Source organism: Plectropomus leopardus, chromosome 18 (assembly GCF_008729295.1).
Source record: "Plectropomus leopardus isolate mb chromosome 18, YSFRI_Pleo_2.0, whole genome shotgun sequence".
Classification (NCBI taxonomy): domain Eukaryota; kingdom Metazoa; phylum Chordata; class Actinopteri; order Perciformes; family Serranidae; genus Plectropomus; species Plectropomus leopardus.
In genome coordinates, this window is record NC_056480.1 from 20,602,256 (window position 1) to 20,615,892 (window position 13,637).

The 13,637-nt window shown below is 39.1% G+C and overlaps 1 protein-coding gene across 1 annotated transcript in view; it reads right to left on the bottom strand.

Annotated features, from left to right (window-relative positions):
• Positions 1-1,959: 1,959 nt before the first annotated feature.
• Positions 1,960-13,637, bottom strand: part of pag1 (phosphoprotein membrane anchor with glycosphingolipid microdomains 1) — a 69,174-nt gene continuing 57,496 nt past the window's right edge. Inside the window, exons 6-9 of the mRNA XM_042506263.1 lie at positions 13,294-13,463; positions 12,669-13,100; positions 6,381-6,440; positions 1,960-5,530 (exon numbers count right to left, since the gene is read on the bottom strand). Of these exons, the coding sequence (XP_042362197.1) occupies positions 5,168-5,530; positions 6,381-6,440; positions 12,669-13,100; positions 13,294-13,463 (1,025 nt within the window). The 3' untranslated portion in view covers positions 1,960-5,167. The remainder of the gene's footprint in view (positions 5,531-6,380; positions 6,441-12,668; positions 13,101-13,293; positions 13,464-13,637) is intronic.

Here is a 13,637-nt window from a genome sequence, read left to right on the forward strand (position 1 = left end):
CAGTTTTAATTTTTGGCATATTTTTTACACAATGGGAAAGGTAGGTCAAAAGTAAGACCTGTGTTGTAATAACAAAAGAACAGTGTGTAAAACATGGTCAGACAAAAAGAGAAACCAGAAGACTAATAACATACTGAATCAGCTGAAAAAAAGCTGACAAAGGCCAACGGTCCAGGACACACCGCATTGACAAGGGCTGCGAATGCTCACCAACGACCCAATGTTGACCAACGGCCAGCTGCTGTTTGGTGTGTCAGGGCCTTAACATATAGCGACCAGAGAGACTCAAAACAAAACAGACACAAAACTACCAAAAAAACACACACAAATGAAACACAAAAAGACACAAAATGACAAAAAAATAGAACAAAATCTCGAAACAAAGCTTCTCCAAATGGAAGATCTCACACGTCTCTCTCATCCACGTCTCAAATGAAGGCACAGCGTCAGACTTTAAAATGTGTCTCTGTTGATTAGAGAGTTCACAGCACCGTGATAAATCAAGTTTAGCAGACTACTTCATTCATCATGATTATCACCCAGTGTGGCAGAGAATATACCAGCAAATGTTATCACAGTAACAAATAGCCTCGTTAATGTCAAAAGAAATGTTTTTTTTTTTTTGTAGAAAATCATATGCAGCTTACAATCTTTCTACATGGCAGCGCCCCCAGTGAATTAAAAAGACACAATGACACAATTTATTATATATATATATATATATATTTTAATAGAACAATTCATGTCATAAAATATTTACATGCAGAGAATGGAAACTGGACAGAGCGGAGTGACAGATGTGGCCATAACTTCCAAAACAGGCCTTGCACTGTGATCAAAGGCAGGTGTCACCATAGAGTTGTCTGCTGGTTGTAGGGGGAACAAATGGTCTCATTATGGAGCTGAAGGAGAGGCAGAGAGGGAGGATCTCCGAACCTCCACTGCAACCTAATTCCCTGAAGGGTAATGTGTGTGTATGTGTGTGTGTGTGTGTTTATATGACCAAGATAGACAGCTAGAGAGAATAAGAGATTTTAGGGAAGTGTCTATTAACTCTCTCTGTGTGTGTGTGTGTGTGTGTGTGTGTGTGTGTGTGTGTATTGTCGTGGTTAGATTTGGCACTAAAACATCCCCTTTGACAGATAATTTCCTTAGAGGTCATTTATAGCATTCTGTGAACACCATTATATCTTAATGATGGCACTGCCCCGATATAAACTGCCACATCACTTGTTGGGAAGTGTAAGTGACCGTGATAATTATCTCTTTTCAGAAATGATGTTTTTTCCCCTTTTCATTCTCCTGTTTTCAATAATAAAATACTGGAAGCGGATTGCATTAAAAATCCTGTGTCACAGTAGAGTTGCTGAAAGACGTTACAGCATTTCAAATGTCTGATATTTATGAATCTAACACCAGTAAGCGCAGGCTAGCTGTCTTTGTCTGTGCCACCAACAAGCTCCTGCATGTCTAATGAAACATGGCTGGAGATGTGGTAATGCTGTAATATTTTTGATGTGGGTGGAAACAGATGACACCCATTTTTCTGCAAAGATGGGAGATACTGTAGCAGTAAAAGATCTATGTACAGCAACAAGAAAAAAAAAAGCCCTGTTCAGTTTGAAAACATCGAACAACAGTATTGACACATTAATTTTAAATGAAAGTACCACACACACTTTTTTTTAAATGCATTGCATGTACCAAAACACTGTACCATATTTCTGACTGGTTTCTTGATTGGTTACTACTTCTCAGGTCTCAAAAGCTATTTGACAACTTTGAGTTTCAATCTTTTTTAAAAAAGCTGTTGGACATGTTTTGAGTTTTCCTCAGAACAAGGCAGACATATACAAAGAAGGATCAGGGCAATATTGACAAAAAAACATTTTGGGAAAAAAGTTGTAATATTAGGAGAATAACATATTTAAAAAAAAAAAAAAAGATTTACAAGGAAAAAAGTCATAATATTACAAGATTAAACATGTAAATTTGTAAGAAAAAATGTAATATTACAATATCACTTGTAACAAATGTAGGTGACTTGAAATTTTTTTGATACGTTAGCCGATATCTGTGTTTAATCTGCAACTGTTTTTTCTCATACAGCTATGCCTTTAATCTCATAATACAACAACTTTTTTCTCATAAATTTGCAAGTTTAATAATGTTATACTTAGATTTTAAATTAAAATTACAACTTCATTCTCATAATATTAAGACTTTATTCTAAAATCAAAAAAAACAATTCAGTATGGCCCTGTCCTTCTTCAGAGACATACATCAGTGCTTTCAACATACTAATTTTAAAATTATACCACTCTGGACATTGTACAAATAAGTAAAAGCTTACGTAAAACTTCCAGCGCGTAACAGTTGGTTAAAATACTGCTCTATGTATATACAAGCCTTGGTTGGCATGTCGTCAGTACAAGCTACAAATAGAAAGATATGGTTCAAGTTAAAAAGCATTAGATACTTAAAATGTGCAGAGATGTAGCTGGACTGTGATGATGCTTTTGATAAGCTGGATATAAATGCAGTACCATGATATTAAACCTTGTGCTTTAAAATCATCAGAGATGCCAACTAAAGACTGTACCAAACTTAGGCTCAAAAACACATGATGACCAAAATATACAGTCAATTCATCTGTATCAATAACACAAGTGTGTTGTGTCATTTTATCACATTTTTGTTTTGACACCTGTGCAAAATGACCAAAAAAAAGCATCATATGTATTTTTTTTAAAAACTATGCATTCCTTAAAATGTAAGGGGAAAGCGTACCTTTACAATTGTAATTACTTCACAACTCACTTTCATTTAGTATCTTAATAAAATGCTAGAAAACTCTATTTACTTTTCTCTCACAGACATAATCTAAAATTTCACAATTACACAACAATATGCATGTTCAAATAAATATGAGTTTCACAAAAAAATGCTGATATGGACTGTAAAACGACTAAAAATGCATTCACAATGTATTAGTGAAACAACAAGCTTCCTTCCCTCGTTTCTCAATTGCAGTTTATAGTCTCAAATAAAAAAACATATACATAGCAGTCAAAAAGTCATTGTTTCTATTTGGTGGTGTTATCTAATGAATTGTTTCAACTACCCATTTGGTCACAGATGAGACTGGCTTTTGTTCTCCATGCCCATTCACATGAATTTTAAGCAGAGGATGCACATGGGAGGTGCTGCCAGACCTGACAAAGAATAGCTAGAAATACACCCTCTGACACCTCAATAAAACATGACACTGAGTCACCTAGAGGAAGCTAGAAAGTCACTAGCAGCTGCAGAAGGGGCATACAAATAATCGTTCCTTCATATGTACAGTAAGTGCATGAATTTCATGAGTATATGGCACTGAATTCGTTGTTTCTTTTTTTAAATCACAGGCACTGATAGTGTACTCAGCTAACCCTTGAAATGCTGCATGTATGTTGCAACTGGATGTTTATTTGATTTTTTTGTTTGTTTTTTCACATAAGTGTTGTCATATGTGTCCATAATATGTACTGTCAAAATGACAAAACAGTAAATTTAATGACAATCCAAAGTGCTCTCATCCACATGAGTAAAGGGTAACTAGTATTTTTCACCCTGGATCCTATTTCCCCATGTTTTTGTGTCGAAGTGACTAATGGGAACAACAATTTTTAATAATTGGTCCAGTATTACGTGAGAGGGCTACAGCCAGCAGCCACCTGCTGGAAACCTAGACTTGAGGTAATGGTGCACTGTCAATTTAAGTCCACTAAAAGTGCTTATTTTTTGCCGCTGACAATCTGATAGTTATTACAGGTGCCGACAAAATTATGGATTTCTGCAGAGAGAGATCTTTTTTGTTTAAGAGTAGGATATTTTTTGTTAAACGGGATACTGCTCTGAAGTGGTAATATCAAAACCCACCAGAATCCATTTAAAAAACAAGAATTTTATCATCGTAAAACACATCTGTCAGAGTCAACAAAAACAAATTCTAACTCACAAAAACTTTCTTGGTTGGTCTTTTTACTGTTCCACCACTCAACAACTCTGGTTTGGTTGAAATAAATAAATAACCCAAATATGATGGCTCTATACACGCTACTGATTTTTAAAAGGAGTTAAAAAAGTGCTTGTCACTGCCACTGACAGGCTTAATTTGTTATTATGAGCCTACAACCTGTACTCGACTCAGAACTATGTCAGCCAAATCGATTTGGTGGTTCAATTTGAATATTCAATTATTCTTCTTTTGTTGTTTTTCTTTTCAGTATTAAATTTTACAGTTTAAACAGGGCTCAGAGGGACCTTCAGTGTGACTTTGGCACTTATGTGATTTACTAAACAAGCTAATGGTGCTAACAACAGATCAAAAATGCTCATTTGATGTCAAACAAAAGTCAGACGCTGTGTCATATTAAGTTACTGTGAGCTGTAAATTCACTGCTTCTAAGCAGAGTAGAGAAGATTATGTTATTTTTGAGCCTTACAGTGCAAAGTGTCTCTTCTTCAAAGCCACTGCATTGCATCTGCTGCAGCCCCTACCAAAGATTAGGCAACAATCAAGAGCACTCACTCCGCAGCAAAATCTGGTGAACAAAACGTCCCCAGGTGTGCGCTGCACAGCAAACTGACTGGCAAAATCTGATGATTCAACTGATGAACCAAACTGATGAATCTCCGAGTTTTAGGGGGCAGTCCTACTTTTAGTGGATGTACATTGACAGTGCTGAATGTCCCTAGTGGTTACATTACAGCCTATTTCATGTCTGCTGGAAGCAGCCCTCTCGCCCAATATTGGACCAAATTTAAAAAATGTTGTGCCCATAAGTCAACACATAATAGAGGCCGTGTTGAAAAATACCTAAGTTATGCTTTAATGCCCAATGAGGTACTACAGTTCATTTTCTACTAGGCCTACCAGTACCAATGACATTCATTATGGTTGATAAATTAAAACTTCAGATATGAAAAAACGTACCCGAGCTGTCAAGAGGACACTCATGCATTGACGGTGGATGCTGTAGTGAGCCATTTTCTGCTGCTTTCCCCAAGTCATGCACCAAAAGCATGCTTGGTAGCAGGCTCAAAGCCCCACTGTGACGTCTGTAAGATGGTAGAGAGGACACTTCTCCCAAGTCGCTACATATGAAGACGACAGAAAAACTCAGAGGCGGGACGTTTCCCGGCCCAGACCCAGCTCTGCGACGCTCTCGTAGTCCGGTTCTGCCTTGGCAACATCTGACCCCTCCGCTCCATGCCCGGCCCTGTGGTCATCATCTGAGCTACTAGTCTTTGGGATGCGGATGGTTTCGTAGCCGGGATCTGTGCTGTCCATGATGGGGTCTTCCCCCGGCTGTGGCTCATCGGGCTGAGCGTAGATATCTCGGACCGTGGCGTAGAGGTCACTGGAGGAAGAGGCTGTGACGAGACCTTTGATCTCTGCGATGCTGCTGTAGTCGTGCTCTTTGTCCTCCTCGTTCACTGCATCGTCACAGTTTGTTTTGTTGACTGTTGAGTACACTGCTGACTGAAGGACAGAGAAGGAACACACTTGAGTTACCTTTATTTTGTAAAAAACTTCAGAAACACAACTACAGATATTAAAATTAAAACCAGGATTAAAATTAAGGTCCCAGGATTAATTTTAAGGTCCCAGGATTGATTTTAAGATCCTTGTATGTGTTTTTAAAGACATACATGGGTTGGCAGCCCTGTACATTGCTGAACTGATCTGCCCCTACTCCAACTTTGGGCCACTTTGATCTTCAGAGCAATGTCTTTTAACTGTCCCAACATCAAGACAGGTAAAGTAAGGGAGATCATACGTTTGTGGTAGCTGCTCTAAAGTTTGCAATAGCCTTCTGCTTTCAATTAAATGTACTCCCTCCATTGACACTTTCAAGACCAATCTTAAGACGAACATGTTTTCAGTTGCCTTCGGTTGCTTATAGTGGTTTTTAATATTTTCAAATCTTTTTATGTATGTATGTACAGATATATTACCAGTCTTATTTTGTTTTATATTTGTGTACATATAATATTGCTTTGTAATTTCTACTACCATTTTGTTGTTGTTGTTATGTTGTCATTTTTACAGCACTTTGTTTAACTGCAGTTGTTTTTAAATGTACTGTGTAAATAAACCTGATTTGATTTTGATTTAAGGTACCTTGAAATGTGAACACAGAAAGATAAACCTATAGAGGTTTTTCCCTCATAGCGTATTGTCTGAGGCTTTGTGACTTTTTTTAACAGCTTCCACTTTTTAAAAAAATCTTTTTTGGAGCTGGAAGCATTGGCATTCACTGGGTAAAGTGCTGCTGTCTCGGGAGAGGAGACGGCAGTTTGGGGAATAAGGGAGTTTAACACACACTTACCTCATTGTCTGACAGAATGTGGTTGTCGAATCCCGGTGCCGGAGACAGAGGAGAGTGTAACTGGAGGAGAAAAGAACAAAAAGATAGATTTAGATAAGGCTCATAGCATATGAAAAGAAAAGATTGAGTGCAGAATCAGACGTTTAAAACTACAAAGTGGCTCCTTGAATGTGGCTGTTTGGAACATTCGAGGGGTTGTTCCACATTTTTATGTTTCTGTCGCAAAAAATTAAAGAATCAATCTGTAGAGTTTAAAAAGTTTCTCTTGCGATTAAAGCATTGAGCTGTAATACTGAAACTCAGTAAAGTAATACGAGCTCTGCCAAGTAACTATGAAGGAATGTATTTAAGATATGGTTGCAGTATATCTACATTATCAAAACATCCTGGTAAACTACTTACGAGTTATTAAAAACTTAAACACCAGTGGAAATTCCAAAGTTCGACATTAATCAAAAAGTTACTCTGGAACCAGTTTTGTTCCGGTTCCTAACCAAAAATAAATTGGATCAGAACCCAAAAATCTGGTTCTTAACTGGAACCAAAAAATAGCATGTTTGTTTTAGCCTGAAGTGGGAATCGTGCAACAGAAGTGGGCACGTCTTATTCTTCAGGTTCTATCATAGTGTTTTTTTGGGGTTTTTTTACATATGTTTTCATTTGGGGTATTCAAAACTGTACCTTGGTCACCTAATTTAGGGGCTTGCTGGTGCTTTACAATATTTTTGTCTATCCCAAAAATCTCTTTGACTGTGTTAAGAAAGCATTTGGTAACCAATTAATTCAGTGAACTTCCAAAGTAGTTCCAAGTATTCCCAGCAGTGTGAGAAAAACATGAGCCACATTTGTTGTGCTACATATGAAGCCAGTGTTGTATACAACCACTCATTCATTAAGAAAATTATTGAGTAAAAGTCAATTTTCAGTGACAGAGAGTGTGATGTTTTTGTCCACAGCCTCTGTCCACTTTGCCTTATGATCGATGGGGGAGCCATTAATCAACAAAGCACATCTGACAGCAGCGCCAAACACCTCAAGAGACTAACAAGAACCTCAATACCGCTGCCAGTGTTAACTAAATAGTTCATATCTGAAATTTTTTACGTGTGTTCTGTTTCTGACTCTATGCAAGCGGTAAATGCAGATTCAATAAGTCCTTAGCTGGGGGTACCAAGGTTAATGCTGATGTGTTTGAAAAAAGGGAAAAGCTGTCCGCTTACTGTGGCACAATACTTTGTGCCTGTCAAGGGCACATCAACTCACAAGCTGCACTCCTACGCACTAAATGAAAAATTGTGCACAGAGATCATCCATCAAAACGTCCTCCCCGGCTATGTGTCACATCTTCATGCAGATACATGTTTCTCTGGCATTCTCTCAAAACGCCTAAATCAATATCATTACTTTATGGATAAAGCATGATTGGAGACACAATTACTTTCATAGATTCCACACACACCCTGAATGGCGGCCGATGCCTTTTTTCATTTCGCTTCAATTAGCCGACCAATTAGGCAGAGTGCCCCGGAGGAGTCTGGGTATGAAACGTGGGCGCAGGTGACTTGACCCAGTCACCGCACCTCTGAGTGAGCCTCACAATATTTGTTCATCTAATTTGCAGTCTGCTTATTCTTGGCTTAAGTCTCATTGCAAATTAAAGTGGAATTTTAATCTAGCAGGTCAGCAATAAACAGCATTTTCACCTGAGTTTGATGCATATATACATTAAAGTGAGTTTTAAAAACTTCATTTCATATATATTAAACAGTGTTAAAGACCTGTAACAGTGTGGTGTTTGCTTAATGTCGATGCACTTTGAGACACAAGAGATTAATATTTTGACGTGTTACAATAAGACGTGCGTGTGTGAGACGGGATTATGGGAATATGATCATGTGTACGTAAGAGACACAATGACATCCAGGACATGTCAGTATGACAGTAAGCTGATTACAGCCGCCTCAGAAGATGGACGACTCAGGTGTCAATGTGTCAGTCGTGCTGACGTGCATGTTGACACACGCGCATGCAAATCAGTATGAATGCATCAACTCAGATTATCTGCATTCCCTGTCACATGCTCGATAAAGCACACAAACAAACTGTAGATATAATATATATAAACCACATTAAACCATGACGCCCGGAAAACATGTTGACTGGTCAATTTTGAGATTTGCTTCCATAACATGACTGCTTTCAGTGCAAGGGATTGTAAACATATATACATCTAGGCATTTATTTTAGCTCAGAATTCTGTTCTGGGAATTTATGCAAAAAGCACGTGATTGATCAGATAATGCATTTGCATATTTAAACATCACTTTTCGGAAAACTTGTAATAAAAAGTTGTGTAAATAATCAACTGGCAAGTTTAACGGTTTTTCCTACTGTCTTATCTTTTATTTAAATATGTGTGGAATTTATTTTAAAAGCCCGACTTTTCTCACACTCCGAGGCAAAAATCTCAAATTCACTAGCATTTACAAACACCAAACTTTCCGCTTTTATGCCTGTCTATATTCTGAAAGTTTTTACAAATTGGTTTGTTTATATATCATTCATTGCCTGATTTATATAACACTTCATTCCTAAACATACACATCATAATACATATATACATATCGAATTGTTTTGTTTTTTATAGTTGTTGACAGTATTTTCTGACATCCAAAAAACCTTTGACTCTAGCATCAACAAAGTGAAACAAAGATTTTGAACCTGGCTTAATCAAATATTCTAATTTTTTTTGGAAATGAATGCAAATCATTGCATTCTTAGCTAGATAATACCTCAATTGCATATTTAAACAGAATTTTTAAAAACCTGTAATATAAAACACTAGTGTTATACTGTAAGCATGTAAGTAAGTAACTCTTAGTTAAACATCAACTAAAATTAGAACCTATATTACACTTACACAGATCATATTACACACTCAAATTCTATATCTAACAATAGTGATTCCCCCAGTGATTAGCAGCTCAACACTGCTGACGATCGCAGTTTATCTGAAGCATATCCCAGCAGCCCACTGATGGGGTCAAATTCATTTCCTGCACCTCACATACAAAGCCCACAAGCGACGCACAAGCAAATAACTGCAAACAAGTGTTGCTTCTGTTTATGACAGTTCAATAACTGTGCGACTGCACACACAGGATCAGAGAGGCTGTGAGTGAAAGGTCACAAACAGGAGAAAGAGTGTGTGTTTCTGTGTGTGTTTGCATTAAATGCTTAGCAAGAAACTAGGTATATGTAAGGAAAAATGTCTGCATATGTCTCTGTGTGTATGACCAGCATTTACTGAGCTGTACCTGAGGGGATTCCTCTCAGACATTTACATACCGGCACCCCAGCGTTTGTACAGATATGTATGTGTGTGTGTGTGTGTGTGTGAGTGTGTGCTTGAGAGAGAGAGCGAGACAGAGAGAGAGTTTCTATAGCCCATATCATCCATCATGAAACCAGACTAACTGTCATATTGATGGTGGCCAGCTGGCGCTCACTACGCTCACACACACACACACACACACACACACACACACACACACACACACACTTGGTCTGACAAGACAAATCACCAACAGCTCCTGGTCATACACGTGCGTAAACCATGGGGAGCCGGGAGCATTCAGGGTTAACCTTAAATCAGCTGCAGGGAGTCTATGTGTAGCATAATATATGTAAACACACAAGTCATAGTATTCGTGTGTGAGTGTGTGTGTGTGTGTGTGTGTGTGTGTGTGTATGTGTGGGGGGAGAAATAACAGAATTAATGCTGACTAGACATACCGATAAGGTACATATGGGCGTGTCCATATATGAGTACATTTCTGAGTGTGTGTGGCTGCTGTGGTTTGGAGAGATATTGTGGCTGAGTAGATCAAGATTGCATCATAGATTGGGGGTCAGATGAGGCGAGACTCGCCTGCTGTCCAATTGAGCAGCAGTGATTAACTAATTGGCTACAGCAGAGACAAAGGAGAGAAGAGAGAGAGAGGGATGTCACTCAGAAAAGATAAATAACGAGAGGGAGAGGAGATGGATCGAGGAGAAGAGAACCAAGAAGATAAGCGTTTCGTAAAGGATAGTTTTGGTATGTTTAACATAATTTTTGGGGGTTTCGATAAGCTCGTCAGAACAAAATGAAAAAGAGTTCAGACAATCAAAAAGTCATCAATATTGTTATCTAAGCACTTAATTTAAAGGTAAAATCAAATTGTTGTTAATAATTCCCACACTTTTATAAATTTATAACCTAAATGGTAGACCAAAGATGGCGCCTATTCATTCCCATGCAGCAGCTCGCCTGGCGCACACATCAAAAAGTTTTCTATTTTCCGGGTTTACTTCAGCGGTATGCGGCCGATTGACTACGCACAGAAGTGCTCCTCCTGCTGGCCCGTCTGTGAGCTCCCACTCGGCTGATAGACTTTACAGAGTGATGATGTCACGGATTTTTAAATCGCTTTTCTTGGCTCCAGGAAAGTTTTGTAGGCCGCAGGGGTTTTTTTCACATATCATAGCATGACTTTATATATCTTATATCTTAGATTTGTCTATAATAAATTGTCCAAGATAATAAAAATTGTAACAAGCGGTATAATGAATGGCCACAGCTCACCCCAAGTTGTGCTCCTTCTTGCAGCCGATTTTAACATATTCCATATTGAGGACACTTATCATTTCAGACACAACAAAATTTAGCAACTAATTTAGAACACTAACTGTCAGAGTTTTTTTTCACTTTACAAATGAGGCCTATGAAGTGTCACAGCTGCTGTCAGGCAGTCGGAGGTACATAGGCCCCTAACCCTAACCCTAACCCTAACCCCATGGATATCTATACCAAACGTTATAAAAATCCATCCAATTTTTGTTGATACTCCAGCACGGACTGACCAACCAACACTAAAGCCACATCAGAGATTCTTTAAAATAAATCAGAATTATCTAAAAACAAAAAAAACGGAGCCAAAAAGAACCAGCTTACCTCGACATGGTGAAGTGGTCTTTTGGAGGACTCAAAGGCGCTCTTGTATCAGAGATAGAAAAAATAAATAGAAAAGTGCTGAAAAGTGGAAAAAATGCTGACGTATTCCAGCATACTGGCATCTAGGTAAACTGGTTCTTTTTGGCTCTGTTTTTTTTTCAAACATTTAACCCACCACAGAGTACCTTGTTTTACCGCTATTAACTCAACATACTGAGCAAGCCAGTCTTATTTATTTTTTTTTAAATGATCCTTTAAAATAGGAGAAGGGAAAGTAAAGCAGAGGGAAGAAAGTGAATATGAACAGACCTTAAGACAGGAAGAGAATCTGCCACATGCAGCGCTGTGGCAGATTGACTTGTCAGCTTCTAACAGTCTGATGCAACTCTTTGTGAGTGTGTGTCAGTGTATGTGTTTGCTGCTTTGTTTGTGTGTTTCTCTGATGGATCTCCGCATGTGGAGGGCGGCATGCTGGGAGCAGCAGCAGCAGCTCTGCTCTGTTCGGTGCATGACTCTGAACTGCTTTTCTTTTCACCTCTACACTCCTTTTCCTTTCTTCTCCTAGTCCCTCTTTTCTCCGTTACATCTTCATCTCTCACGCCTGCTCCTCCCTCTGAGACTGTTTCTTCTTTATCATCCTCTCTACTACAGATGGCTTCATTTGTAAGCCACTGGGTGTTTTCTTTATTTTTCTCTATCTCACTACCTCTCACTCTTGCCTCTCTTTCTGTCTCACCCTTTATGCCTTCCGGTCCTCTCGGCTCTTTTTGAGTCAATCTCCCATCATCTCTCCGTCACTATCTCTATTTCATCTATTACTATTTCCCTTGCCTGCTCTTCCCACTCCAGCTCCCATTTTCATTCTTCTCTTCTCCCTTCACTGCTGCATCATTTCCTTTTGCGCTCTCAAATTTCTTCTCTCAGTCTGTCAGTCTCCCTAAAGCAGCACTGAGGTGACACTTTAGCAGATGATAATTGTGGTGGCGACACATCTCATGATTTTGTTTGTTCTTCATGGTATCCTTCATTCAGATTCAAAATACAGTGCATTTAAGGTGACTGCTATTTGACAGATTAAACCTCATGCTATGTCTCATAATTGAAATTCTCATTCTTTTATTATTGAAATCTATTTTCCACGGCATTTTTAATTATTTTTCTGCATCCACCTTTTAAATGAGTTTTTCTTTTCCATTAAATTAGCAATTAACCAATGTGATGCAAATGCTGACTGAACTGCAAAGGTGTAAGACCACATACACACACACACACACACACACACACACACTCACCTCTCCATTGTGCAGCCCAGCTCCAACCAGCCCATTCATCACTACTGGCTGGTTGTCGTTTTCATCCAGAACCTTCTCTGGTACTGGCGGAGGTAAGTCCTCCTCTGGTTCCTCCACAGGCTTGTGGGATGTAACGCTGGCATTTTCAGAGCGCCTTTTGGCCTCCATGTCGGCGCTGTGACGGCTCTTCTTATTCAGGTCAACAGAGGCGTACTCCACCCCTGCGCACAGGGGCCCCCGCTCAGGTGTGCAGGGGCTGAGGTGGCCGTTGAGAAGGGCAGGTGGATGATGGGGAGGTTCATCGGGGCTCAGCTGGACGGTACCGTTTGGGAGGCTGAGCTGTGCAGGGGGGTCTTTGAGTTCCTTGACCGTCTCGTACAGGGAGTCTTCGATGCTGACGTCACGTGATGCCACCGCAATCTCCTTCACCACCTGGATATCAGATATTGGGTTCTTTAAAATGCTTGAACATGAACAAAACATTTAACTGTAAACTCAATTAATCCATCAACCTCTTGCTGAAATCACAAGCCCAACCAATCAAATCTTTAATCTTCTGTAACAGCCACATACAAGCTCATTTTAAGGAAAAACACAATTTAGTGAGGTGACTTTAAACACTGACCTCATAGGTGCTGTCCCCTGAGGCTGGGGGTCCGTCTCCAATAAGGGCGTTGTTGGGAGGAATGCTGGGAAGCTCGCGGTCCTGAGGACACTTAGAGGACCTGAGCTCTGATTGGCTGGAGAGCATCTCCTCTGATGGCTGGGGACTAGTGTCCCCTGTGTCCGTGAGGACTGGTGGAAGGGACAGAGAAAAAGACAAGATTAACAGTCTTTTTATTTGGTGACTTTCAATGTATTTGTGTGTTTTTTTTTTCATTTACTATACTACCCACATATAAATAACTATGACAATTGCTAAGATACAGCCGAAAAAAACACATAAGCTGAGGTTTAAAATGAACCAAA